At 50.4% G+C, this 27,934-nt stretch overlaps 2 protein-coding genes across 7 annotated transcripts in view; both read right to left on the bottom strand.

Moving 5' to 3' along the window:
- Positions 1 to 1,811: 1,811 nt before the first annotated feature.
- TMEM222 (transmembrane protein 222) lies at positions 1,812 to 10,680 on the bottom strand. 4 transcript variants are annotated; one of them, XR_012677233.1, is made up of 7 exons: positions 10,533 to 10,677; positions 7,994 to 8,078; positions 7,194 to 7,225; positions 6,403 to 6,499; positions 6,114 to 6,244; positions 4,806 to 5,148; positions 1,812 to 2,613 (listed from the first exon to the last, which is right to left on the bottom strand). XR_012677233.1 is itself a non-coding variant. In XM_075173540.1 (6 exons), the coding sequence occupies exons 1-6, from the start codon at positions 10,643 to 10,645 to the stop codon at positions 5,061 to 5,063; spliced, it is 546 nt and encodes a 181-aa protein (XP_075029641.1). In that variant the 5' UTR covers positions 10,646 to 10,677; the 3' UTR covers positions 1,812 to 5,060. The 4 variants fall into 4 exon arrangements, 1 of the variants encoding a protein (XP_075029641.1); XR_012677234.1 differs by having other exon boundaries at positions 4,958 to 5,148; XR_012677235.1 differs by lacking the exon at positions 1,812 to 2,613 and adding an exon at positions 5,520 to 5,633 and having other exon boundaries at positions 5,062 to 5,148; positions 10,533 to 10,680.
- Positions 10,681 to 11,315: 635 nt separating this feature from the next.
- WDTC1 (WD and tetratricopeptide repeats 1) overlaps positions 11,316 to 27,934 on the bottom strand; it is a 32,210-nt gene continuing 15,591 nt past the window's right edge. For 2 of the 3 annotated variants that reach the window (XM_075173536.1, XM_075173538.1), the window contains exons 10-16: positions 27,038 to 27,113; positions 25,221 to 25,317; positions 23,880 to 24,053; positions 20,432 to 20,667; positions 19,885 to 20,053; positions 19,271 to 19,463; positions 11,316 to 19,117 (exon numbers count right to left, since the gene is read on the bottom strand). In XM_075173536.1, the coding sequence (XP_075029637.1) occupies positions 18,920 to 19,117; positions 19,271 to 19,463; positions 19,885 to 20,053; positions 20,432 to 20,667; positions 23,880 to 24,053; positions 25,221 to 25,317; positions 27,038 to 27,113 (1,143 nt within the window). In that variant the 3' untranslated portion in view covers positions 11,316 to 18,919. The remainder of the gene's footprint in view (positions 19,118 to 19,270; positions 19,464 to 19,884; positions 20,054 to 20,431; positions 20,668 to 23,879; positions 24,054 to 25,220; positions 25,318 to 27,037; positions 27,114 to 27,934) is intronic. The other variant, XM_075173539.1, reaches the window with a different exon arrangement.

The following is a 27,934-nucleotide window of genomic DNA, read 5'->3' as shown; positions in this document are numbered from 1 at the left end:
TTTCAAAAGCCTCCACCGTGCAAATGCTTAAGTGCAATTTGATATTGCTCCCCAGGGAGCCCTTTGATGCAGCCCCCCGCAAGGGGATGAGAAATGGGGGCCCCCTCCCCTCCAGCAAAGTGACCCCGCTTCAAAGGCGGCTCCATGGCGGCGGTGGCACGGCCAGTGATGGGGCATCCGCTCCCCCGTCCTCACTGGGAGGCCAGGGACCCCCCAGCCCCGCTCCCCGCACTGAAGAAGCCCCCGCACCACGGCTGCTGGGACGGATCGGTCGCGCTCGGCCAGCCCGGGCGAGGGCAGAAGGCAGCGAGGTCGCTCTGATGATTCGGTTCAGGCCATTTGGCAGGTTGGGATGGATCCCGCGCTCCGCTTTGCAGCCTCCCTGGCTTCCAGCAGCCTCTGTCCCTCCCAGGGCTGGGCTGGACACTCTGGGAGGTAGGAGAGGAAAATGAGAGGAGCTGGGCTTGCACAGCCCAGCCTCCTGCCACGGCCAGAGAGCTGTGAGCACCCCGGGCACCCGAGTGTGACTATCTTGGCACATTCAGACCGGCGGCTTCCATATAATCCCCAAACGCCACGACCCGAACCGTGTGGCTCAGCTCCCACACACCTCCAGCCAGATTCCCTGCAGCTCCCCGGGCAGCAGAAGTGGGTTAAAAAAATCCTTGGGAGGCGAGCAGGGACGCAGCAGGACGGTTACAGCAGTACAGAGCCACGCACGCTGGGCAGAGCGTGTTCCTGGGGGGTTTTGCAGCCTCACCCCGTGCTCCAGCGACAGACGTGTGCAGGATAAACCCCTCGGAGGCTGCCTGCCATCCCCCCCCCGCTGCCGTTTCGCAGCCCCAGAGCCGAAGCAGGGGCTGGAGTTAAGGCAGCCGCAGGAGCAACGTGGTTTGGATCGAGAGGCTGAGCAGGAGAGGATCCAGGTGGTGTTTTGTAAGATGGCTGCGCCGTTAAATCCCCGAGCCTTGTACACAACCTAGTTTTAAGGCTGATCTGCTTCCCCCACCACGCAGCTTTGGCCTCTGGATATCAGATGTAACGGAAAATCGGCTGCTGCATTAGCAATCGTTACAGCACTCGGAGGCCCAGCTCCCCTCGCTCCCAGTTCAGGCAGCGGTATCCTGCTGGGAGAGGGGAAAACGAGGCCAGCTCTTCGCATCCCACTCCGCTCTCCGCTCCTCCGTAGCTCCCGGCAGCCCCGGCCCCAGCACACGTCCCCTCCCCAAGAGCTTGCAGGGAAATGGAAGATGGGGGGGCTCTGCGCTGGCAGGGGAAAGGACCCCAGCCTCCAAGAAAACAGAGATGCCAGAGACTTAGGACTATGGAAAGGGAACAGCTCAATGGATCAACCTGCAAGAGGGGGCCTATCTTCTAAAAAAGCATCCTCCTCCCCAGAGCGCTCGGCTCCCCCCTGCCCAGGGCCACGCAGGGCTCTGCTGCCCGGGCAGAGCTTAGGGATCGGCAAAGGGCAAGAGCAGCAGAGCCCCTTCTCCTCCCAAACATAAAAGACCCTTGGCAGGTCCCCGGCTTTGAGACCCGGCCTTAAAGCCTGCAAAAGCTTCCCGCACTGCGGCAGTTGGGTCCTCCTGCCCCCAAAAGCCCCCCTTCCCAACAGCAGGTCTGAAAACAGGGCTCTGAATTTTGCCCTGGTGCAGAGCAAAGGGCAAGTTCATAAAGTAAAAGGCGTGGGAGGTTCGGGGTCCGGCTCCTGCGTGCAGCCAGCTCAGCAGGGCAGGGGGGAACACCAACCCCGCTCCCGGCTGACGGCTGGGAGGAGGAAAGAGCCTCGCCAATAAGAGATGCGGTACTTGGAGACATCCACAGAAATAAGTTTATTTCCCCTACCGTCAGGATTATGAAACCACAGAAGCAGAGTTTAAATATTTACAAAGTAATCCAGCGCCCCACAGAGATCAAGAGAACAAAGTATGAGGGTACGGAGGGCTCGCCCTCGCCGAAGAGCAATGGCAACGCCACGGAGCTCTGCAGCACAGACACGTGCAAAGGGGAAAGGAGAGGAGCATAAAACTGGTGTCTGGAAGGTGAAGGACAGGGTGAACCTTTAATGTGGCTAGTCAAAGGGGGCACTGCGAAGAAGCCGGCAGTGAGATGAAGGAAGCTGCAAGAAGAGGACATTCCTTACCCACCCCTCCTTCTGCCACCTCCCACGCCAAGAGGAAGCAGCCCACTCCCCACACAACCGCAGCCGCTGGCTGCAGCGCTGCTGGGAAGCCGTGCCGAGCACCGCCGGGGTTTCTCCGCGCTCCCGCAGCGCTGGGCTGAAGGAAAAACTAAATCCCACCAGCCCACCCGCCTCTCCCAGCATCCGACCTCTGCGGGCACCATCCTTCATGGTGCGAGTTCAGACAGCATGTCCAGCAGGGATGCGCGGGCTGGCTCCGCGGTGCCTCAGCTTTGGGCCTTGCTCTCCCATTAGCCACGTTTCCTTCGGATGCCCGGAGCCGTCCTCCGTCTCTGTCGGTGGAAGCGGGTCGGCTGTTCAACCAGGACGTGGGCGAAGCGCCGCCTTCCTTCCCCGGCGGCCAGCACTCCAACCAACCGTGAGGCTCATTTTCTGCTGCTCGATAAGTCTCCATTCCAAACCCAGATCTGGTAAAAAGCGTTAGGAGCACACAACAAGGATTTTCACGGTGGGGAATGGCACTCAACACATTTTCAGAAGTCCCAGGAACAGGGACTGTGGCCAGCAGCCCCGCTCCCGGCCTCCCCTGACAACTTGAAGTCTCAGCTTTGGCAATGCTTGTATAGCTTATCGATAAAACACTGAATCAACGTGTGAGACAGGCCTAAGAGTCTCTAGGTTATTGCTACTGCGTAAGACAGGTTGGCTTCAGCCCTGGGGCCAGGGACTCTGAGCGCATCCTTGGCAGGTCACTCTGAGAAATCATATTTAAATTAAAAAACAGAGGCAAAGCACTAATCTCTCCTGTTCAACTGGCTTGTCCTAGGGCACGTTAGCCAGCAGGCTCGCTGGGTGGAGACCACAGGGACACAGGGTAGCTCGGTAAGACACCGTCCTTTCATTGTAAGGTTCTCTTTGATCAAGATCTTGGCTTTCTAATCAGCCCCAGGCCCAGCAGCCTCCAGCCCGCTCTCCACACAGGCTTGACATGACTGCACAGAGCAGACACCGACAACTATTTCAGTTCCAGGTAGACGGGGAAGGGCGCTGAGGTCTGCACACCTCCTCCACCCACCCCAGAAAACCAGCACCAGATGACAGAGAGACAACTGGATGTCAGGGAGAAGGGAGAGGTTTAAGGGGCTATTGAAAAGTGACTGAGGAAAAGGAGGAAATGCAGAAATCGAGAAGCCCAAGAGGAGTCCCCAACCCTCCCACATGGCTAGAGGAGTCAGGGAGATGGAAGCGGACAGAAAGGCACACGAGGACAGGTCTGAGAGCCAGCAGGGTGAAGCCGCAGTCAGAGGAAGCCACAGGGACAGCAGGCAGTGGAGAAGAGCTTTCTGGCCAGCCATGAGCACTCCTTGAGGTTGAAATCCATCAGGTAGTGGAGTAAAGAGCTGGCCTTTCAAGGCATGAGTGGAAAAGCTATTCTCCTTCCTCTGCAGTCAGAGGGGATGCGCTCAATGCACATAACCCTTCAGCCACACTTTTTTTTAAAAAGCCACTTGGCTCAGAGCCCCGAAGAAAGCAGCATCTGCAGGCCAGAGCCTCAGCAAACACAGACCTGGACCTCTCGCCCTGGAAAAGGCTCTGGGTCATGTCCAAATTCACTTCCTGCCCAGCACTCAGGAACAACCTACCCCCCTGCTACCCATCCTGCCCGATCCAGGGCTCAAAAGGGCCACCAGCCCCCAATGCTGCCAGACCAGCATTTCTCACATCAAAGTCAGTCCTTCTTTTACTCCAGGTGTGCTCTTCAAAGCACGCCAAGGAAATAAACAGTTCTTGTTTACCATCCTGGAACCAGCCGCAGGAAAGCCAGTGCCCCAGTTTGCTGCTGCAAAGCCCAACGAGAACACAGATGCTTGCCAATCCCTTCACCTTTTCTTTTAATCTCTGATGGCCCCACTAAGCTCAGGTCTCAGGTGCTGCTCTCATGGATGCCTGCAAAACCCTGCGCTAAGCCTTCTGTCCCAGAAACATGTACCTGCTGCTGCCGCTTCTGCAGGCTCAGGCATGCTGCGACACACAAAGTACTAGGGATCTAAGGAAAGTAAGCGGCTCATGAGAAGCGTAACGACCATTTTAGATATTCAGAGCACAAGGAGAAGCAGGGAAGCTGTATTTTCTCTGGCACAAGCTAAAAGGGACTTAGCAGTCCCAACTCTGCAACAGGCTATTGAAAGTGTGCAGACTGCCATGAGCCATACCCAAGCCAGTCGATTGACTTTCCTGCCTTTCTGGGCTCACCAGCAGGACCAGATGTATTTGCCCTGCCACCGAGCGTTCCTCTGCGCGTCTCCTCAGAGGAGTGTCCCGCCGTCAACACCTTTCTGTCACTACTGGGGAGACCGCCAGTGAGCGCTGCGGCACTCTACATCCCCAGGAGGAACCCCACACCTCCGCTTTGAAACACGTGCTACAGGAGAGTCGTGCAACAGAGGAACAACAACTCCTTCTTGGAGACTCAGGAAATCTGAGGAAGCATCTGATGAAGTCTGCCAGGAGGAAGAAACCAGGTGATCAGAGAGAACCTTACAAGGTGTATCTGCTTGTGCTCCTGAACCAGGAGGCAGGGTTTGCCTTGCGGCTTTTTACTTGGCACAGAAAGCAAAGGTGCCCACGCCTCTCCTTTCCTGATCGCGTTTCTACCTACCAAATTGCAGAAAGGGACCACATTCAGGGAGAGAGCGGGAGGCTTCAGGACCTTTGACATTGGGAGACACCATCGACAGAACAAAAACAGAAGGAAAAGAAGCCAGTTCCAGGAAACAAAGATGAGCTGTTACAATGGAGTGGAGTTGCCACCTTCCCCAGAAAACGCCTCCCAGAGTCCCATGTCTCCATCTCGCTGGATCAGTCACAGTTTCTTCCTTCGTGTGCCCACGGAATGGGGAGTTCACAGCTGCCATCACCGCAAATGAAGCGTCAGAACAATGGTCACAATCACCCCCAAGAAGAGGACAAAGGGAAGCCAGGTCTTCACAAATCCCCCTATGCTGCAAGATAGAAAAAAGGGGGCGGATTTAAACATAAGAAATCAGCAGAGAAAGACAAGAGGGAGAGAAGGATGTGAGAATAACTGGAGAAATCAGAGGGAGACAGACGCCCTTCTGACTTTGGTGGTACTGCCATAAAACACATCCTGGAGATTCAGTCCGTGTTAAAAATTGAGACTAAATCAGGTCTACAAATAACTATATCATGAACAACAGGGCTGGGCTCTCCTTCCAGCTTAAATTCAGGTCGAAGACTAGCACGTTTCATGTCTGCACAGATAGTAGAGCACAAAAAACGAAAGCCCGTTACAGCAGCCCTCGTTATTCGGACTGCTGTTGTATTTAACCAAGACAGCAGGGACTACACTTGCCTAAAAGCTGGTAGAGAAGCTTTTCCAGAACAGGGAAGATCCAACGGAAGTGGAGCAACTCAAAAGCTTTATGCAGGGCAGTCCTGGCAGAATCTCCTCTTCAGGCACAAGGAGCTGAAATGGAGATTAAGTGCCCTTTCTAGTAAGGAAAGCTCAGGATTTCCCTCTGCTCAAGTTGGAAGCTCCACGTCAGCTGGAAATCTGACTAGTTTTCATGTAAACAAGATGCAAGAGAGGGAAGAGAAACCTTGGAGATGAGCTATTCTGTGACCTTGTGTTCTGACCTAACCCAGCCAAAAGACAACACAGAGTTAGATTTGCTTTAGCCAGCATTTCCCAAATTCCAGGCACCCTAAATTAGCTGCAAGATACAGTATTTCAGGAGCAGCACCTAGTGCAAGCACTCTTGGTTCTTTTCCCAAGACGAGGCAGCAGGCAGTGACAGTACCACCTACCAGCAACATACACCCACATGTTGGGGGGGAGAGATGTTTCTCCCTTCTCCACGGGACCGTTTGAAGCTTTGGAGGGCTAGGAAGAACGAAGGAAACAGAGCCCCTTTGCCTGCTGAATCCAGACTTCCCCTCAGCTCACCTTACATACTTCCCATACAGGAGTGAGAAGAAGCAGAGTTTCACCATGTTCCAGGAGGTGCTGTTATCGTATTTCATCAAGTTTAAGGCCAGAGCCACGTGAGAATGGCAGTTATCACAGCAAAGGTTGTGCTGGAACAGAAAAAGGGGCATGGGATTAGAAATCCTGTCCTTGAGGCTCCCCAGTTCTGCACCCTGTGCTGGTGCAGCCCCACAGGTCCCACTCCTGCAGCAAACACTGGGGAGATATTCCTCCACACACAGACAGGACACCAGCATCGGAGCCGTACCATTCGGTGCTTGTACTCCTCCGACGCATCGTGTACAGCTGTGTCCCAAGCATTGGGACCGGTGGAGTATATTTTGCTGGGATCCAGTTTCCAGTACCTAGAAGGATGAGAACAGATCCCTTCGCATTATTGCTGCACCTTTACAACTTCTTGCTCTTCCCAGCAGGAAGATGCTTAAAGGACTTAGAGAAATCCACTACCTCTGGAGTCCACGGAGCCGAGCTCTTCAAGACAAGCGTATGCTGCAGAGGGCAGCAGAAACTAATGCTCAGCACCCTCAGCCCGACAGCACCCCAGAGAAAGAAACTGCAGTCCTCAGGGGCACAGACAAAACTCTGAACTGCTGTCACGTCCCGTGATGTGAAGCCTTCAGGCCATTCAAAATGTAAACCTGATCTGACAGATACACAAAACCCAGGCACCTCTCCTCCTCCCCCCTGAAAATCATTAACAGGATGCGAGTGATGACAGTTCATTAGTACAGCACAGGCAGTATTTACTTGGAGCACTTGTTGTTAACATTATCTTAAAATGTTTTAGCCTTTTCCTTTTTTTTTTTAAATAAAGGCTCTGTACAGCTCTCATTAATAATACCATTACATTGCTGTCACACTTCCAAAAAGATTTAATTTAATGTGGTTTCTTGAAAAGCAGAGACACAGTAGCCATCCAGTTGAATTAAGGCATCTGAACAACAAGAAAAGCAATATTATAGCATGTCTGTCTCCATGAATTAAAGTACATCTGCAGGTCAGTTGGTTAGCTTAATAAAGACTAAGAAGAGCACTTACTTCACTGGCTTCCCAAATGCCATGTTGTCTTCCTACAAAAAAAGGAAAAACGTCTCAAGAGGATAACCCCGCGCAATGTTCATGACATGCCTCTTGCTGGGAGGCCTCGCAGCCCGCGATCGCTTAGTGATAAAACATCACATTGCCTCAGCAGTCTCAAGACACCAATCTTATTTGTGTGTCTGGATTTAGATTTCAATTGTTTTCATACTCCTGTTCTGGGCATCGGTATATTTATACTCTATACACGGTGACATCATCTAGCTATATGGTATATGTACCTTGTGCCCCCCTCTTTGTTTTTTTTAACTGTTAAGATCTTGTTAACTCAAAGTCGTAAGTGTTCCAATCTATTAAGAGTACTAATTATCCCAACTAAAACTCCCTTACTTTCAAAATCCACCAGGCTATAAAGCAGTTTAGAAGACTGCCACATACCTGATGCTAAGCAGCAGGACAGTAACAGGCATGCCGAGGAAGTTGGAAGGCAGCTTCTGTTACTCAGAATTAAGAGGATTTAGGTCCAAAATTCCCAATTAAGAGCCTGGACTAGAAGGTTTTTTCCCTTCTGCTCACCAAACCGAACTAGCCACTAGCTATCACATCCCCCACACGAACTCCACTGGACAGCAGCCCACAGAGTAACAGCAAAGATCCACGACCTTCAGAAACACGTAAGCCATTACTTTGCAAAACTTTGAACTGCAAAAAACAGGGGATGACTCAAAAGTCACCAACGAAGGCGAGAAGCAGACCAAGCACAAATTTTGCTTAAGCACCCAGATCCATCGTCTACTTACTGAGACAAAGTACGGCCCCGCGAAGTCCCGAATGACTCCAGTCGACGTGCAGATACCCATGTGGCCAATGATCGGGAAGAGCCATCTACCGAGGCAACAAGTGAACCGTCAGGCTGAGATATTTGCCCCCCGATCACACCGAGTGCGTGCAACATGCTGCCAGGAGACTGCTGGAGCGGCCGTGCAACCAACTGCATAGCATGGGATAGACAGGCACAGTTAACGCGTTATACGCAGCCCAGAGATGAAAGCAGGCGAGCCGAAGCCAGGCAAAGAGCGGTAAAGACGCAGAAGAGGTACAAGCAAAAGAAAAAGACGCAGGGAATACCCAAAGCTGTGCTCTCCTGACAAGCAGGTCTAGAGTCAGCTCATCCGTGGGGCGATCAGGCTCCGGGATTTTACCGTGAGTGGCTGCAGTTACGGAGAGCGCAAGACTCCGAAGGCCTGCGCTACACACGTCCCTGGCCAGGGAAGGGCGAGCCCCGGTCTCCCCAAACGAACCCATTTGTGTATCCAAGTAAAAAGATTACATCCAGGAGAAACTGCCTTGAGATATAACAGACTTTCCACTTCAACAACTGAAAACAAAGTCACCCTGCCCATCTTCCCATCCACACTGCAGCTTTTCACGGCAAACTAGATTTAAGTATCCCAGACAGAAAACAGGGCTCCTGCCTCCAGGAAGAGCATTCCTTCCCCTAAATGATGCCATTGTTTCAAAGTCCTTCTCCTCCCCGCTAGATATTTACAGCCCCAGGGAGCAGCAGATCTATATCCCAACCCCCTCCCATCATCATCACTTAGATGTAAATACTTCAGGCCAAGTTACAGCTCTTTCCCACATCCTCTGGCATTCTCAGGTTTGCTGACCTCTCTCCGATTTCTCACTTCTCTCCCCCTGAGGGACTGCACGCAGCAACTAACATTTCAGAAGAGATTACAGCAACGCTAAACAGAAACAGACTCACAAGCCACAGCTCAATTAGAGATCCTAAAACGATCAAAATAAAAAGGGACTGAGGCAGTTGGATGTTACGAGGAAAAACAAGCCGTACACGCCGATAAGCGCAGCTGAGGTTATACATAGCACATAGCTCCTGTTGATGACATAACCCTACGACGTAGAGAAAGGATTCTGCAAAGTCTGATGTTCTGCGCTTGCATCGCTTGCCCTCTGCGCGTTCCTATCTGGTGCGATGCAAAGCAGCCAGACAGTTTGGCTACCTGTGCAACGTTTTATCAGCCAGAAAGTACGGCTGAATATAACGCTGTCACAGCGCTGCCACCTTCGAAGGTCTAGACGCTTCTTCCTTTTTTTAATTCTCCTCTCAGCAGGGACTAGCTTTCAAGCCTCCAAATCCAAGGGTGACAGGAAACGTCAGAGGGAGAAAATGGAGCTATTATGCAATGTAACGAGAGATTCTGCAAAATAACACCACCAAAAATTCTGCTGCAAAACAAAATCAACAGGAAGATGTCACTGTTCATTGGGGAATGAACCCACAAACAAATACAGATGCCCAGTGACTCTGGCAGCAGGACAGCTCTCTTCATCAGTCCCAGTGGGAGATAAGAAGGTTAAAAGCTTTGGAAAATCCTCCAAAGACTAAGATGGAACTTTTAAGCAATCAGAAAAAGAAAAGAAGTGAAAACCAAAGGTGGTTTGTAGCTGTATGCGAGAGAGCAACAGGAAAGTTGCAGCTTCTTCCTTGCCGAGGAGAGTTTCGGCGCCATTCCCAATCCTGGCACGGACCACACCACGTCTTCTACCTGACTTTCAGCTCTGGCTCAGTAAACATTATCACCTGATTTGAACCGGAGGGGAAGAGGAAGGCATAAAAATAAGCCTCTGTGTTCCCAGACTACCCCCAAACCCACATTTTACACCTCTTCATTTTCCCACGACCAGAGGAAAACCCAGAAGTTCTCCTCAGAGCCTGCTTACGCCTGGCTGACAAGACTGGGAAGGCAAATCGACTTCTAACTCATTAAAGTGAAGCGCAGAGGCTCTCCTCAAGGCATAAGGTGGTCTAGGATCCCCGTAGCCAAGCCTCTGCTCCAAAACCATGAAAGACTTCCCACGTTTCACCGGATCCCCTCCGCTCCCGCTCCTGTGGAGACAAGCCCGCTCACCGCAACGCTTTCCCCACACACGCCCTTGCTGCGGGGAGAGGAGAGCCCTACCCCAAGGACTGAATCCTACAGGGGCCCTGAAGCAGCCGGGCACCCAGTCAGCCCCCCAAAGCGGGCCGAGCACCCCACAGCGGGCCGGGCGCCCTGCCTGCCCCGGAGCAGGCCAGGCAGCCGGTTACCCCGGTCTGTCTGCCCCGAAGCGGACCAGCACCCGGTTACCCCAAAGCAGGCCGGGCTCTCTGCCAGCTCCAGAGCAGGCTGAGCACCCAGGCACCCCGGAGCCCGGCCCCGGGAGAGGCGAGGGGAGCCCCGGCCCAGGCCTTTCCCCGGTAGCGAGGCGCGGGCCCTGGCCCCAGCCGGGCCGCCCGCCCCCGGGGCCGGCCGGGAGCGCAGGGCCCGCACTCACGTCAGGACGGGGATGGGGGTCCACACCACGCAGTAGGGGAAGCGGCCGCGCTCGGCGTCCAGCCCGGCCCCGCCGCCATTGAACTGCTTCATCTTGGCCTCCGCTTCCGCCATCACCGGGGCCCGCCCCCCACCACGCCGCGTTTGCGTCACTTCCTGGAAACCGCGCCCGCTTCCGGGCACGGCCGGTAACCAGGAAGCGGGAGCGCAGGCTGGCCCATGGCCTGGCCCCGGGCCCAGCGCCCCCTCCTCTGGGCCCTCCCCGTTTCGGGGAGGGGGGGTCCGGGCCCCGGGGCTCACCCACCTGGCAGGGCAGCCAGGCGGAGAGCCCACAGCCCCGCGGCTGCTTCTTGATCGAGCCTTGGCTCGCTGCTCTCCACGCCCACGGGGAACGGAGCTTCGCGCTTCCCCCCAGGACTTCAGCGGCTTCGTGTGGCGCAGAAGGGCCGGGGTTTGTCACAGCGGGGCCTCCTGCTCCGGTGAAGCTCCTCCAGGCAGGTACCTTCTCCCTTGCGCAGATGCCCCACGCGAACCTCAGCAGCGAACTTCTCCCTGTTGCCCTTCCAGGGATCAGAAGCTGGAAGAGCCATCCCCAGGAGCTGCCAGGTGGAAGAGCCCCTCAGGAAAGCGCAAAAGCAGAAATAAGCATCACACCAAGGCTCCCGTGAGAGAGGAGATGATCAAGGTACTGCAAGAGGTGGAACAGCATTTACAAATGGAGAATCGGATTAGAAAAATAACAATTGCTTTATTAGGAAGTTTAATTCAAACTACACGAGAAAGCTGAAGAAGAAATACGTTTATTCCAGATTTCCACCCACCACAACACACTTGGCAAAATACAGAGTGACAACTCACTGAACTAGTGGGAAGAACAGGGAGGACATCGCTTGCCCCAGCCCAGCACAACCAGGACGGGGATGTTCTGCCCAGCGGGCGCAGGAGAGCTGCCGAGCGTCCGGACCCCGCTCTCCTCTTCGCATCCTTCCATGCTTTCCTTGGAAGCCGCTCATTTCCTCCTCACGCAGAGACCTTGAGCTGCGTTTCCCTTCAAGGGCCGTGTTTATCAGAGCTCTCCAGCACAGTCTGCGGTGTCACACAGCACGATGCCAAGGGGTTTTGCTAATAAAACAGTCTTGGCCCCTTCCTGCACGTGGTGGGGTTCCTCCTCCCTCGTAGCTCCAGCACGCCCAGTGGAGGCAATGCAGAGCAAGCACTCTGCTCACAGAAGGTGCTGGCTTTTGTTATTAGCAAACCCTATTAATTGCCAGGGCCACATTCCCAACGGTCATCACAAACTTACAGCTTCCCCATAACAGCCCCACTTTTAGTGAAATTTCTCTCCATCATCAACTTTTCTTATTTCTACTTTATGCGTTCTGCTTTCCATTACCTGACTTTGCTCAATAATTAAGCTGAGTCCAGCCTTCCACATTTATCAACGTATTCTCTGTTCTGGGGACAGAACAGCACTTACACGCTCACTGAATTTTAGACTAGTGAAGCTTCCAGCTTGAAAGCCCGGGAGATCGGTAACCCCTACCCACAGCAGAGGCACATCAGAGGGGACACCGATTTGGAGTTGCCGGTATGGCAGTAGAAAGCATTGGCTAACAGTCTAGTTTAGAGGTGGCCTACCTGCCCTCGATACACACTAACTTGTCATATGAGTACTCGGGCTTCAACACAACTAGCTTAGTAATGCACTGCAGACTACATTTCCTCGCCTCTACCGAGCCCTCGAGAGATCATCTAACATCCCACCTTGTTTCCTAGTCTAGACCATGTTTTAGGACAGCCCCTCCAAGAGGGAGGGCTGCTTCAGAGGCATCCGGATGGAAGCAGAGCCATCCACCGAGGCGCTCACGCAGAGCGGCTCACCTCGAGCTGTAGCGTGGGCATCATCTCAGCGTGACCTGTCACTGCGTCAGAGCTGATCAAGAGCCGGAGACCGTGCTCCTCGGGATCTGACGGTGAGGGATTTCACAAAATAGTCCGGTTCCAAAAGAGTGAAAGCCGAGGAAATACAGACGCCCTTGAGAGCAAAGCCATGCCTGGTGCTTTGGTTTCTAACAGACGCTTCCTATTTTGGCACTTGGGATGGAAGATGCACACAAAGGTTGTATGTGTTTCAGTGAACACTTTTTGTTCGATGAAGAAAAATACTTGCATTGATTTGCTCCAGGCTAACATAAATATCAGAGACTGTTAAAATCTATGAATAGTGGCCAATGTTCACATCAGCTAATGTGGTCCTGGCGCGTTTGTCGGATTAGGCAATGGATTTGCTCTTCCTGCTTGTGTCTCGGAGGCTGCTAAGCAGCATATCACCAGGGACCAGCTCCCTTGGCAAAGCCGCGCAGCAAGGATGACACCAACAGCCTCAGCAGGACGCGACTCCCCGCAGTGCCACCTCACACCCTCCCCTCCCGCCTGGGCAGGGGGCATTTCAGACAGCCCAGTTTATTCCCTCTTAACCCAAGTGCAGGAAGACAAACCCAGCTGCTGGAGCATGGGAAGAACACCATTTTCCCCAGGCTGGATTTTTTTTTTTTTTAAAAAAAAAAAAATCAATACAGCACTCCTGTACTGCACAGCTTTCTTTTGTGTTTGTCAGGCAAGCAGAAGGGCTCTCCATCCCCAGTACCGCACTGGCAGAAAACGGGTGAGCTGTAGCTGACAGCAGGGTCTTCCTAGTGACAACTGGAAAGCTGCTGCTGTTCTACTGCTATTGATCTAAGCAGAATACAAAACACCTGAAGTCAGCAGGGAAAAATAGCTGCAGTTGGAAAAGAAACTGCGGGGGGGGAACTGGAGGGGGGGAGAGCAGGTAAGAAGTTCTCCATGCATAAAATTAAAGGCCGGGCTTTTTATTGCAGCTATCTTGCCTGACTACAATACTGGATCGATGTACAGAGCAGGAATACTGCCATCACTGTTTTTGCAATCTCTCATTTGACGAGAAACAAAAGGTTTCACTCCCACTTCTGCCAGCGCCTCGCCACCGATGGCTCCTCTCTCCCGTTGTCAGCAAGGAAGCGGCTCTACCTCCCGTCGGCCCAAAACGTCCTCAGGACAACGATCCTGGCCTGCTCATTGCAGGTGCCAGCGCATCACTCGCACCCCGGAGACGCGGAGCCCTTCCGAGAGGAGAGCCTGTCTGCTCCGGGAACGAACAGCCCAAGACCGCACACCGGTTTGGGTTCGTCCACCATGGCTATAGCTGGAGCTCAGCCTGGGAGGGATTCGGTTACCTCCCCTTTCTACCCCGGCTCATCTCTGAGCCTAAAAGAAGCAGGCACCCAGCCAGCTCTTGTTCAGTAAGCGGCTTCCTTGGGAACCTTCCCTGTTGTGACAGCTCAAACATTACAGGGACTGCCAGAACCAAACCACTCAAGGAAGAGATCCCCTCCCCCTTCTGACATTGACAACCGAGGCAGCAGCAGGCAACACCGCGTGCAGGAGTCTATTTAAAATGTCACCGAGGCACAGGCTGATGGAGGACACCAAGGCGTCCTTCCCCCGCCCTGGAGGTGATGCTGGGGTGAGTTGCTTTGCGTTTTTGTTGTTCCTTTCCTGTGGTCTGCGCCTGCTGCAACCTGACAGCCTCTAATCGCTCAGCGTGAACCAGAAACGTCACTCTCATCTGTATTGATGATGGTGCTACTCACAAGCGCAAGAACATACGCAGGCTCAGCTACCCACCCCAAAAGCAATGCCCCTAAGCCATCTCACCCCTCAGCTTTAACCTTCAGGTCTTTTCTGCTTCCCTGTCACTTGAAAGCTGCATTTCCTTCTCTCTCCCTCTCCAGTTGACAGAGTCAATCCACAGGGCAACTTTTATGTTTAAAGGGAAAGCCACCAGTTTCTCAGAGACAAGGGGCACAAGGTGGAAGAGCTCAAAGAGCCAGGTGCAGGTCACGATGATTTCTCGGCTATGAAATCCACAAAAAGGCCCACCTTCTCTCCTTGCCAGCCCCAGAGGGGCTCCTGATCAGTCTCACCTCCTGCAGCAGCAAGGCCCGAACAAGCTACAAGGAGCACAACAGGCAGAGGACTGAATTCCTCACTGCAACAACAGCAGGCAGTTTTCTGACATCCTGCTCCCATTTTGCTCAGAAACAGGAGCCATCTTGAGCCCTTTGCAGACTTGTTCCTGGCACTGCAAACAGTTACATCAGGGAAAGTGAACTCATCAGTAGGGCTGCAATTGCTTCTCTCCCTCCTCAACCCAATTCCCTTACCCAAATTACAAATAAAACTCATTTTCTGGGTCCTTCTAGCCATTTCCACCCACGATTCAACCACTCAGCTTCCACGCTTCCTCTTTGTCCAACCATTCAGTCCAGGATCTGACCTAATTAGTCGATTGCCAATTCCAGCTGTGGATGCACATTGCTTTGTTAGAGCAGAGCTGTCTTTTAAAGCAATAATTTATATCAGACACGATTTGAAATGAAGAGGCCTCAAAAGGGCTTCAGCTGAAAGGTGTCCAATGGGAATTTTTAAGAGAAGAGTTCAAATGGATTCTGCAAATAGCAGATTGGTTTTCTAACTCTTACTTAAGGCCTGGCATTCTGCAGCTTGAAGGGCAGGAAAGTATTTGGGAGGTTTTGCAGCAGGAACCCAGAGGAGAAAGTGAGTTTGTGATATCCTTTAGCTGGATCTCTGGGTCTAAATGTTGATGTCCTACACACCACGCTGAGTGCGAGACACTTTAAGGCAGTAAGTGCGTTGTTTCTGACAGCGGGAACATCTCTGAAGATCAGTCAGTAATATGGTGACTCAGGCAGGTGACCTTGGGTCTGCCCCACAGCCTAAGTCCCCAGGGCTCTGCTTCTCTGGGCAAGAGGCTATTTAAGAAGAGCTAAAAGGCAAGGATGGGCTGGTTTCCCTACTCAGCTTTTTCCACCCGCCCCCCGCCGCCTGCTCACTCTAACTCTTAGGTTCAGCAGGGACTCAAAGCGGATTTTATCAATTTTACCCCCGACCCTGACAACATATGATTCAGAGAAACCAACTCCATCACAGCACCATTCGTCATTCTGTAAGACGTGTGCATCGCTTCTCTCTTCCCCAGCAAGCCCCAGGCAGACGTTCCCATCTCATCCCAACGTTTGCAGCTTTAGCTCTAAACCAAGCCGGAGGTGGACTCTGCTCCTGAACACAGCCCTGGCCCTTGCTCCACCAACAGATCTGAGCTCCCACACCTGGATAAACTAACATCAGCACTAACTCGGCAGCCACCACAGCTTACAAGCCACGTTTCGGGCTCCTCAGCCCCCTTACCACTCAAGTTTACTGGGGCCGCTATTCTCCATGAAGCAGCACTGTTGAACAGACAACACCCAGCCCAACCAGGCCACCCTCCACCCACCCTCGTCTACCTCTATAGAGGAGAATCGTAGAACAAAGCCCGAACAACCCCCAAACAAAATGACACCAAGAAAGAACTAGAACAAAGAATTGTTTAATTGCTTAACCCTTTCTCTTCCAGGGACCAGAGAAACAAGTTTTCTGCTCCTTCTAATGAGGGCAGTAAGGCTTGTGTGTTACCTCCACAACTGCAGGGGCAAAGTTTATGAGATGATCATCTTTAGTACTTGAAAAAGCGAGAAGCAATGCTCATTGCAACACTAAGAGAATCCTAGAGTCTCCTAACGGAGAGCCCATTGCTAGAATACAAAAATAAAGGAAGCATCCCTGCATATCCCAGGCTAGAAAGAGTTAACCAGAAAGAGCAGGAAGAAGCTTTCCCAAAGAGGGGGTTGAAGTAAACAGCAGAGGTCAATAAAGCAACATCTTCTCCCTACTTCCCCAGCATGTTTTTGCCTTCACCAATAAATACAAATTCCTCATTAACAAGCGACAAAGCAGGTAACCTGCTCACAACAAGGGGAAAAGGGGCTAGAGGCAGATTTTTCTCTCCCCTTCTCTCCCATTATTATTTCTTTTTTAACCAAAGCAGCCATTAAAAAAAGCAATCCACTGCAGAGGCAGGGAATCTTGTAGCTTTCACACTGCAACTGGCAGGTAAAAGAGCTGCACTGTCTCACAAGGGTAAAACCAACAAAAAATAGCTGCCACAGCAAAAGGTGAATGGGGAGGGAGAGGTCTGTTCTTTTCAGAGCTTTCCATCGCAGTCTCTCAATTTAAAAATCAAAGTCTGCAGACATTGTCTACTGAAAGCTGGAAAAAAGTTTGAGTGGGAGGAGAAGGGGGGAAAAAAAGAGGATGCGTCTAGTAGGAAAGCCTTAAGCAAAAAAAGAAAAGGCCAGACCACGTCAAAAAGCCACCCAAGTGAGAAGAACTTTCTGTTGCCTCTGGGTTTTGAAGAGCATTGAGTGCCAGGGTACAGCTGGGGTGGGGGAGCTCGTACACAACTGAACAGGTAAACTGAGCAAGCAGTCACATCTACCGCGCTGGTACCGTGTGAAAACAAGCAAGCATGCCCTCAGCAGCCAAGTGACAATCTGTCCCAGGAGAGCTCTGCTTCAGCAGGAGAAGGTGGAAGGCGAGTCTGCCATCACAGCTCAGCAGAGCACAAGGGCAGGCAGTCGTTTCTGGGTGGTGAGGGGCATGCTCCCAACAACACCGGGGCTCGCGAAGGCTCGGTTTCACCCACACGTGAAAGAGCAGATGGACATCTTTGTCTGAGGGGCAGAGATCAGGTCCCAGATAGCTCCACTGCGATTGCAAGGGAGGTGCAGGAGATCTCTCTATGGAGGGAACAGTGTTGTTGGAGAGATGCTGCCAGCCACGAGCCTCTGTGACCTCTCTCCCTCCTGCACAAGGCTCGCTCATCTTGTAAAGACTGTTCTGGAAGGGAGAGGAAGCCAGTTACCTTGATCAGCCAGCACTGCGCAGTCTCTCTCATCAACGCCTGGCAGCCAGAAGCAGCCAGAGAAGGAAAGGGAGGCCTCTCATCTTTCCACAGGAGGAACAGGAAGACAAGGGATTGCACCACATGGAAGAACAGCCCTAATGCAGCACACACACACGCGCACACACTCCCAGACACACATCTCACACCCCTGGGACCAAGGCTAGCATGTTCAGACCTTCAGCAGCAAGAGATACGAGACAGCGCAGAGCAGTTAAGATCTCCAGGGGCTCTTTGGTCTTAGTTGATAGTCCTAGAAAAAACAACCTCTTCGGATTCGGTTGTAGCACAGCTGTGTAAGATCTATTTGATATTTAGTGTTTGGCAACTGCAAGAGGGGAAAACGCGGCTGCATGTTACACGAGAGGGAGAGGAATGGAAGTACAATGCTGCATTTCTAGGTGTACTCCTGGCTTTGCAGCCAGAGTCAGTGTGTGGAGGGCGGGAAGAGGAAAGAGGGTTCCTGAGAGGACCACTAACCCATCAGATGTTACACCAACAATGAGGTGGAGAAGGCCCACCTTGGCCAAGACGGAGCAGCTGACTGCACAAAAATGCTGCTGTCTAAAAGCTCGAAACTTTACTTGCAACATATACACGGTGGCAACATTCTCGGCTCCAGCACAAGTGAGATGGAGAGAAGAAGGTGAATACAGCTACACACATTTTGGGCAACGGAGAGAGAAGGTCTGGAAGAGTGCTGTTACCAGCCCCTTTCCTCGGTAGCTTTAGCTACGTGAGTCCTAGGCCTCTGATCAAACCTGCTCCCATTGCTGCCACCTTTCTCCACGGGTTCATAGACCACAGAAGAAAGTATCAGAGCTAGGCAAGCCCATCTTGCCCTGTTGAGTTGCGCATACTCAGTGCCTTCACTGATTCATCAACTAAGACAGATACCCAGGGACAAGACAGGCAATATCCAGTCCTTAATACAACACAGCTACATCTGGTGATGACGTGTTAGAGATGGAAGCCAGAAGAAAGATGTTATGGGAAAAAGAGGTGTTTCATGGCCAACACCCCTAAACCAGGGGCCTCTAGACAGGATGGTAGCACAAAAGCACAGTCAAGCTTTCAAGACCAAGATCACTGCAGTAAATTCATTCCATAACCCTTGCCCTAGGTTTGTATTTTATTCCGGAATTTAACATCCCCTCTGCAAATGCGTGAATGCAGGCCACATCCCCCTGTACCAGATCATACAGCAGCTCTGGAAAAAACGTCACCAGCTTACACTGCTTACAGACAACTCAAAGACCCCTGTTGGGACTAAATTCCACTAAAGGCAAACCCCGGACTGCACTGCCATGCTGCTCAGTAGCGTGACGGGAGGAGGAGGAGGTGGTGGCGATGGTTTAAAGAGACGGCCGCTCCTGCCCCTGCCAGCCTGTCCTACTCTGTGCATAGTGCGAAACAGTGCAGTCATTCATCAGAGAAAGTTCAGGACCAAGGAAACTAGGTTCCCTTTCAGCCAAACAATTAGAGGAAGGAGAGGCAGTTCTGTTTTAGCTGGGCCGGCACTGGACTTGCCCCTCTGAGCTGTCTTCATCATCTGAGCCTCCAGCCCCACCACTGGTCAGTCCTGTAATCCGGTACCCCATGTTCAGCAACATCACCTCCAGCGGGTCTGCATTCATTCGTCTCTGGTTAGCTTGGGAAGCACCTTCCATGTCTACTACCACACGGCCATTAAGGGTTTCACTCTGCAAGACAAGAAGGGAGAGAACTCAGCAAGGCAGCGCGAGGACCAAAGAGGGGCTGTTACTGCTGCTGCTACTCTCAAGAGATCCCAGTAGGAAAGACCGGCGTGTGTTACATCTCACGACAACACGACAGTCTTTTACTGCGGCTCTTACCTCCGGCCTAGGGTTCCACAGTCGTACAACTGGGTCAATGCCGCTGGTGGCCAGGAAGCAGTAACTGGGATGAGGCTGGAGACAATTCACGATCGACTCGTCTCCCTGCAGCACTCTAACAAGGTTGGTGGTTTCTTTCTCCCAGATGAAGAAGGAGCCGTCATCTGACCCACTGACTATGTACTGTGCATTGCTAGGGTGAGAGGAGCAGAGACTGGAGATCACAGCTCAGAGCCAAAGCTAGTCTCTAGCAGACATGAGAACCTCAGTTGGCTTCTATAACCAGCAGGCTGCCACCCCTCACGCTTATGGATCCAGATAAAGCTTTTGTGTTAGTTCCCTCTATCCCCAGGATTCATGTTTTCAATCCCAAAGGGCTTTTCTGAAACGCTAGCCCAACTGGGTCCTCCGTGGATCTGCTACTGAATCAGCTATTCATACAGCTACACAAGCAGGAGGGTTTCTGTCATCTTTTTCAACCCTGCAAACCAGTGTCAGCATCATTTTATGCACAGTCACGTGGCGCTACGCATGAGGCTTTATCCGATGGACGAGAGCATTCTGCTGCTGCTCACACTCCTGTCCTGCATCCCTATTACGCTCTGCCAACATACCTGCCAAAGAAATTGGCCTCTTTGATGTCTGTAGTAGTGTTACAGTGGCCACAATATCGGAATTTGTAGTCGTAGCTGCGCTCCCTCAGCACCATCTCATCTTCTGAGATGGAATCCTTGCGGCCTGTGGCTCGCAGCCGGATGGGGCCACCCCCTTTCTTGTCTTCAGCTGGAAAGACAACAGATTTCCTTTGTCACAATTTGGGGAGGAACACGTTCTAAGCAAACAGCACTCTAGGAGACCCTAATAGCTTTAAAGAAGAGTTAAGGACAATTCCAGCAGGGAGCAGGGCTTAGAGCACAAGCTTCCTTCCAGATTATCTCCTGGGTACATCAAGACCCCTTTTATCATACTCTCGCTCAAGAGCAAACCAGGACCAGGCGCAAGGAAAGAACAGGCTCAGGCCAGTTTTTGTGCACAGTAACAATCAATCTCTTTCAGAAGTTGGAGCTTTATTTCAGAGGGGCAGTTTAAGGGGAAAATTCCTTGTCCGATCATTAGATTTTAGTATAACCTTGAAGAACCGCACTGAACACTGGCACTCACCGTTATCGCTCTTGGAGAAGAGGGCTGCATTGATGTCTCTGTCTAGTGCATCGCAGGCACTGCTATGTGCTTGTTCTGGGAACTTCCCTTTAAAGTCATCCAGACACTCCAGTGCTTCTGCCACGTACTTGAGTTCAAAGAGACAGCGGGCAAGACGGAAATGGGCCTTCAGGTGGCATGGATTCAAAGATATGGCCTTCAAGCAGTCTCTTAAAGCATCATAATGGTCCCCATCCCTGAAGAAAAGGAAGGGGTGGATTAGATAGCCCAAACAAAAACAGCATACATTTTCCACTGCCATTTCCCAGCCCTCGTTTCACTGCAAAGCTTGTTGTTTCCAGCTCTCTTTATGCAAGCAGACACTCCACAAGCTCACGTACTAATAGCATTTGCTGTTTCCCAGGGACACCATCTGACCAAGCCCAGCTTCTTGAGTGCACCTCCACACGTATACAGGCAGCCCTGTAATGCGACCACGCAGCAAAGCCCAGCAAGTCTTGACCTGCCATTTTAAATCCGACAGAGCAGAGCTCACTGATAGAACACATTTAGGGAAGTCCTTTGAAGATGGAGGATGCACAAGCCCTCTGGCCAAGCAGACACAAGGCCTCTCCTGCAAGGCGAGCAGGGCCTCGTCAGAGCACGGCAGCTCACGCGTGCCCCTTTGTGGACGCACAGCGTGGCAGCATGTTTCCCTGCCCACAGTCAGAGCCACTTGTAGCCCTTAAGAAGGAGCTACAGAACCACCACACTTCATAGCCCCGATGGACACGTGTCTAAAGCAGCAGTCGTTTCCCACCTTTATAGGAAAAACCTTGAAGTTTTAGAAATAAGCGTTATAGCAGACTGGTATCATTATGGATATTTACGTCCTATTTACAGTTACTGGAGACTACACTTGACTTCCCTAAGCTCCGTGATGTGGGAATAAGAATGCTCTGCTTGTGCTCTGGAAGCAGGAGAGACCTGACAAGCCTTGCATGCTGGTATTCAGTTCAGACTGACAGAGGCTGAGAAGTCAGCCAGGGCTGACACGCCTGGTGTACCAGCATCGAGCCTAAATTGTTCAGAGGCACCACAATCCGCCTTAACGAGTGCCAAGTCTCCATATGATGGCTAATGATAATAATAATAATGGTTCACGCCTGTAACCTGCGCTGCACCTACCAAAGTCTGAAACAGTCCCAACGGGAAGGGGGTGAATTGCCCTGTATCTCCAACAGGGTGACAATTTTAGATCACGTGGAGCCTTTGTCAGGGAAAAGATGCTCCTGTGTCTCTACTCTTTAAAGGGAGCTCCAAATTTTTGGGTTACATGCTAAGCAGCGCTTATTCAGTGCCACAAGCACGTTCTGCAAACCATTCATCCTATTGCTCCCTCCCGTCTAAGTGAATATTGGCCGCTTATTACAGCTTGCTAGCACAGTACAGAAAGTGGAGTGCCTTTTCCATGAGATCTGCTGCAGAGCAGAAGAAACATGGTTCTTGAGGGCTGTCTTTGCAGCACTGTGTCTGCGTTAATCCAGGAGGCTGGATGCAGAGCATCAGGCCACTTTTATTCAAAGAAAGAGGGAATGCAAGTTACCTGTTATGATGACAGACGGGTGTCTCGCATTTTCAGAGCTGATTGGGCTATTAACTGCTTTGCCACCCTCAAAAATCCTTCAACCTCAACTACCAGTGTCAGACAGCCCAAGAGACTGGTGTGAAAATGTACACGTTGAGATGTAAAGCAGGCACTGACTTCTCCCATTGTTACAGGTTTGACTCGGCTTGTGCAAAAACGCTCTAACTAAAATCAGCTAGGTACTGTCAACATAGACTGCTAAAAGCAATCTGGAGAGTGATGCAGTTGGCTCTTATGAGCAAATTTTAAAAGGACAGCCTTAGAAGCGCTGCAGAGTACGAGTAGCATCTTAAGGGAGATGAGCAAGGGGAGGTTAGGAAATTACAGACCTTCCTTTTTTCTAGATCTCTCTGTTATTCAGAGAACGAGGCCAAAGCAAGACCTGCAGTATTCTGCAGGGTGGCCTATAGCTGTTCCGGCTCCGAACGGGAAGGACACCTTAGAGACACAGGGTGTTCAGCATGGGTCACTGTCCACCTGCTTCACCCTCCTTCTCAGTGACATCCCAGCCACCTTCTGTCACACAGCAGTAGCTGTTCCTAGCAGAAAAGTGCCCCGTCTTTTCTGCACCTGAGAAGATATCAGCTCAGTACTATTTAAATTCTAATCATTGCATGCCACAGAAACCCATTGTGCATATATTTTCACATCTTCCTGCTACCGAAAACTGTAGCAAAGCACTAGCTGACACACAGAAAGGTTCAGATCTGCCAACATCCTTTGGGAAAAATGATTCCTATAAGAAAAACATCACTCATGAGGTCAGCACTCAGCTTCTGTCTTCCATTCCTTAATCCCAACCTATTGTTCTTCTCCCTCTGAACACTGAGGTCTTTCTGAGGCAGCTCCCAAATCTCTCCTATTGCAAAACAGCCAGTAGGCCAGTTACCAACAGTCACAACTGCTGGCTGCTCTTTATCTTGGCAAGAAGATGGGAGAATTCATATTGGGGATTTCAGCAGGGAGAGGAGAAGGATATCCTCACAAAGCAAATGTAGATGAAGGACCACAGCTATTTTAAATACGTTAACGGCAAGTCATGCTACTCAGTCTTACTCTGCTCAAGGGAACAGACACTAAAATAACGCAGCTGTATCTTGCAGATGCAGCTCTGGCTATTGGTCAGAGAAGACATTACCTACTGCAGAGGCTAACAGCATATTTTGCAACAATCAAGACAGAACCTCCCCCAGACTCTGAGGCACCAGTTGCCACCTCCCCAGATCCCTCAGAGAGGTTTATTTCCAGTCAAGGGGAGCTGGTTAGCTGGGTTAGCATGGGAACCACCAGGTCACGTCTGACTATCTGCAGTACTAGTTACTTGGATAAAGCAGCAACGAAAGCAACTCCAGGCAGTCCTACAACAATCTTGTATCATGAGATAGGAAGTTATAAAGCATAGTAACCATTACCTCATCTGTTGACAGCAGATTTAGAGCCACACTCTAATGCAGATCAGAACTATCCAAAGAAACACAAACACCCTTGGAGACACTCATAATGCTGTTACTCACAAGTGGATTTTTGGTTTCTTTTTAAACAGCAAAAGAACAGAACATTACTCAGCACGCCAGTAGGCAAAATGATGAGCTACTACCAGCTGTGCTTGCCTGCGCAGTATCTGTGGCTGTAATTTCTCCAACACATGCTGCTCTGCAATCCCCTTGTTCTGTGCCAGAGGTGACCCACTTACAGCTTGATCCAATAACCCCAACGCTACTCCACATAAGTGGACAAGAAGGTATCAGTGGTACTCAGAAGTCAGGTACCAGCACTCACTGCCTGTGACACGAAACCCTCCGATATGCTTTGCTTCCTTACCACTTGCGCTTCATGTAGGCAGCAGCTCTGTTTCCATACAGCATGGCATTGTTGGGGGCTTTCTGGACTGCTTTGCTGTATAGCTGGATGGCTTGAGTCCACAGCTGGCAAGCAAAGGCCTCGTTGGCTTGCTGCTTGATTCTCTCCAGATATGGAGGTAACTCCACTTGGGGACTGAGGGGAAAGAAGAAAGGAGCACAGGTAAGTCTCACATGCTAATGCTCTGTTAACTCCAGTTACATGTCTGCAGTGTTTTGTTCTAGCTTAGCAAGTCCCAGCAAGCACTAGCTAATACCAAAAGCTTCAGAAAAAAGCAGAAGAGACCCTGTACCTGAATTTAGGAGGAAGGTTTCTTTTTGACCATCATTTGACTGTTTCCATTTTTTTTTTTATATACAGACACCCACTCAAAATTGAACAGACTAATCCCTCAGACTTCACCAATACATCTTTGCGTTGACTGCATAAAAACATTTCCAATCCTCTCTTAGCAATGCATAAGAGAATGCAGATTCAGAAGGAAACCAAGCATCCGAGTTCACTGGGCTGCACAAGGCCCATGCTCAGCAACCCAAAATTCCAGCCACATCTCTGCTGCAGTGGTGGGGGGGCCATCTAGAGGAAACAAGCTGAAAACATTCAGCAAAGTGACTTTGGTGGAACCTAGACTACCCATATATGGTATTAAGCAACTGTGTCTTGACTTTAACCATGTCTCATCATCTGGAAGAAAAACAGTCAGCAAGATGTGCTTCAAGTCTGCTTCTGCGTCGCCCCAACTGCATTTTGCTCTTAAAGAAAGAAAGCAGCAGGAACAACGGAAGAGGGCTCTCCATCCGTTCCTAGCTCACATGCAGACTGCAGGAGTAATGACTCCAGTGTCATTGTCGTAAAGCAATTTTGGTCACTTCAGTTCAGTTTGCAGCAGGCAGGTGCTCAAAAAAACGACAAAGGCTCTTTCAACCTGATAGCCTCTCCTCTTTACCAAGACACAGTTCCTGCAGGCCAGGAAGTAACAACGACTCAGGACAGCTAAGAACACTTTGCTCTTAGGCCTGAAAAGTCATTTCTTAGTTTTGTCTGCAGTAATTCATCTTAAAAGGGGAAAAGTCCTCATGGATAACATTTCTCCCAGGACACTCTTGCCTGATCTGACTCTTCTTCATAGCCCACACATCAGAAGCAAACACAGCTCCTAGGACAGAGGCCACTTGACAATCAAGTCAACATGCCAAGCGGATTTGCACTTCACACCTTGTTTAGCAGCACCTAACCCTGGCAAGAGGAAGAGGACGCGAACAAAGCTATAGGGCTTTCATGTAGGTAGATCTGTCCCCTTACCTCACATGTGCTCTTCCTTCAGACAAGCGGAAGCCATTGCTGTGGAGATGGATGCCATTCGACACTCCGTTGGTAGAGGTTTTTCCATTCTGCACTTCTGAAGGTTAGGATAAAAAAAAAAAATACACCCATGCTAAGTATCAATGTGGATTACATAAACTAATATTTGAAGCTTCAGGGTTTTATTTTACAGCAGAGCCAAGCCAATGCCACAGCCCCATTCAGAGCAGAAATAAAACTTCCATGATTCCACACACCCCTCCAGCCACCTGGATTTGATTTGCCTTCTTACATTTACTGCAAAATCTCTGCAGTATCCTTCGCAATACAACTCTAGAACAGAAAACTAGATACACATAGAACTAACTACACACACACAAAGAGAGGGAGCTTGAACTGCCTTCAGACTGAGTCTAGGCCCATAATCAGAGTACCTGACTGACCACCAGAAGCCTGATATTTAAAACTGCAGAAGTATTTAGTAACATTAGTAGCTTTGTATTTTAGATTCACTCGGATAAAGAATCATAGAGGTAAGCTGTTGAACATTTAATAGAACAAGGAGGATGAGGGGAACCACTGGAGAAATCCAGTACAGGAATTCCAGATGCTTTATTCCTTTTCTTACCCTACTGCTCAAGGAGCAGTTCAAGACGAAGCAATCCTCTGAAGGTCAGGCAGCCACATCATCTGCCATTTCTATAGGAAATACTCAGCTTCAAGCTTTACAAACTGCAATTATGTTGCAGCTGGGAGTGCTCCTGCGGCCATTTCACAGGTTGAGAAACTGGGGACACTGTCCAACCAGTCTACTGAACTGCTCAGAGATTTCAGTGTGCAGAGACAGGCATGCACATGAAGTTCTGCCTTCGTACCGATACCGCCTTTTCACAGCCTCTTCCTGAACTTTCTGTGCCCAACAGGGTGGAGCATTCGCTGCAACCACACCACTACGAGCCTGTTCAAACGCTGTCCTGCCATTTAAAGCATGACCTCACCAGATACCACAGTACAGATCACCCACATGCATTCAAGACAGAAGAGAAAGGCAGGCAGGGCATATATTTGCTACCAGGATGTGAGTGTTAGATTAAGGCCTAAGGCGAGCTGAGTACACAGATCAAACTCTGCCAGAGTGCTCCGAGAACAGGGAAGGGGCTGAGCAGGGAACACTTCCTGATAAGAGTCAGCCTCTGCCCGGGGAATGACGCTGTAGCCATTCACCGCGTACTGCCTGCAATATCTGTGTACGAACAGGCCCCGTAAGAAACAAGGCCAGGAATAAAAAGGCTCTTGGATTTACTTACTCGTCAAATAAATGACTTTTTGATTCACCAGGAGGGATATTAGTGCCAGGCCAGATTCTTAGACTAGGGAAGAGATTGTTCTGTCTCCTTCCTAACAGGTGTATAAGGGGATAACAGATGTATTCTACGTTTTATTAATGAGTTTTAAAAAATAAAACCAATATACCATTTCCACGCCTGTCCACAAAGTTTTCCCCCTTAGTTGAAGGCAGGATACCAGAACCTCAACCACTCTACAAAGTCTGCTTTATCCTTTATGTACAGCTTTAACCATTCTCCTTAGCTCACACAGGCATACACCTCTCAACAGCTCACTTCTCCCCTCGAGACACACATTTTGTCACTCTGTAGAAGGGTTTTAGAACTCGGGGTATGAACTGCACTGCAGAAACAGCCCAGCAACAGCCATGCCCTACTTCATTTTCCTAGTTCCTGCACCCTGAAAGAGAGTTGCGTAGTATGTGATTTCACTCTGCCTTCCACTCACTTTCATGACAGCATCATACTTACCCCCTGAAGTGTGGCACTTCTTTGGGAGGAGAAAAGTGTATGGTCGCTGTTTGTATGTTAGATCAAACAAATAGACCTAAGGAATGAAGAAAGAGAATGAGACAAAAAAGAAGTCAGTGAAACATAGATGCTCAAGTCACAGAAATAAAACGGGGCTAGACGGGTATATGGCGCCACATTTGGTTTTTTGCTATTTCCAATTTTCTAACTAGGAATCTTGTTTATAGACATGGACACACAGGATTACAGCAGTACCAGTGGCGTGTTCCATTCCAGCACTGGGTTCAGAAAGAATAATGCTGAGAAATAGGAGCCTTGTCTTACTCAAGAGGTAAGAAAGCCTTCTCCACAGCTACAGAACTTAAAAGATGATCTGATCACAAACCAATCTGCTCAAAAACCTTCAACTCCAATAAGATATTCTAACTATTTAATAAACACAGTGATCATGAAGAAATCAAACATTTATTGACAGAAAAGAGGCAGTACATTAAACCAAGGCAAAAGTCTCTCTAGATGAAACCAGGATTTCCTGAGAAACTTCAAAAGCAGCCCTGCGAAGCCCTAATTTAAAACTGTACTAGTAGAGGAATTGACAGCCCAGATCAGACCTACAATTCAGCTAACTCAGCACCTTCTCTTAAAGGGAAGGAGTGCATGTGTGAGAAAGATCTGTAGAGGACAACCACAGAGTAAAGTGCCCACAGCAAAGTTCCTGTTTAATCCATGCTGATTAATGCTGTCAGGAGGATTTTCTCATTTCACTGATAGGCTTTACAAAAGATCCATGAATATCACCCAGCGCTTAAAATTAAAGCAATCAATATTCCAGGTGAAGGCCTCTGCTTCTGTAAGTTCCTTACTCACTAGATTCTATTAGAAAAGCAGTTTGATGTT

Source organism: Calonectris borealis, chromosome 25 (assembly GCF_964195595.1).
Source record: "Calonectris borealis chromosome 25, bCalBor7.hap1.2, whole genome shotgun sequence".
In the NCBI taxonomy this organism is placed as follows: Eukaryota; Metazoa; Chordata; class Aves; order Procellariiformes; family Procellariidae; genus Calonectris; species Calonectris borealis.
The sequence above is the reverse complement of the archived record's forward strand: the minus strand, read 5'-3'. Positions and strand labels throughout refer to the sequence as shown.

Bases quoted from the DNA above. Each gene is read 5' to 3' on its own strand.
- TMEM222 (XM_075173540.1), bottom strand. From the start codon at position 10,645: ATGGCGGAAGCGGAGGCCAAGATGAAGCAGTTCAATGGCGGCGGGGCC. The intron at 7,226-7,993 runs GTAAGTAGACGA...CTTTTTTTGTAG, and splicing joins CGGGGCCGTACTTTGTCTCA to GAAGACAACATGGCATTTGG. The intron at 6,245-6,402 runs GTACGGCTCCGA...TTTCTGTTCCAG, and splicing joins AGGAGTACAAGCACCGAATG to CACAACCTTTGCTGTGATAA.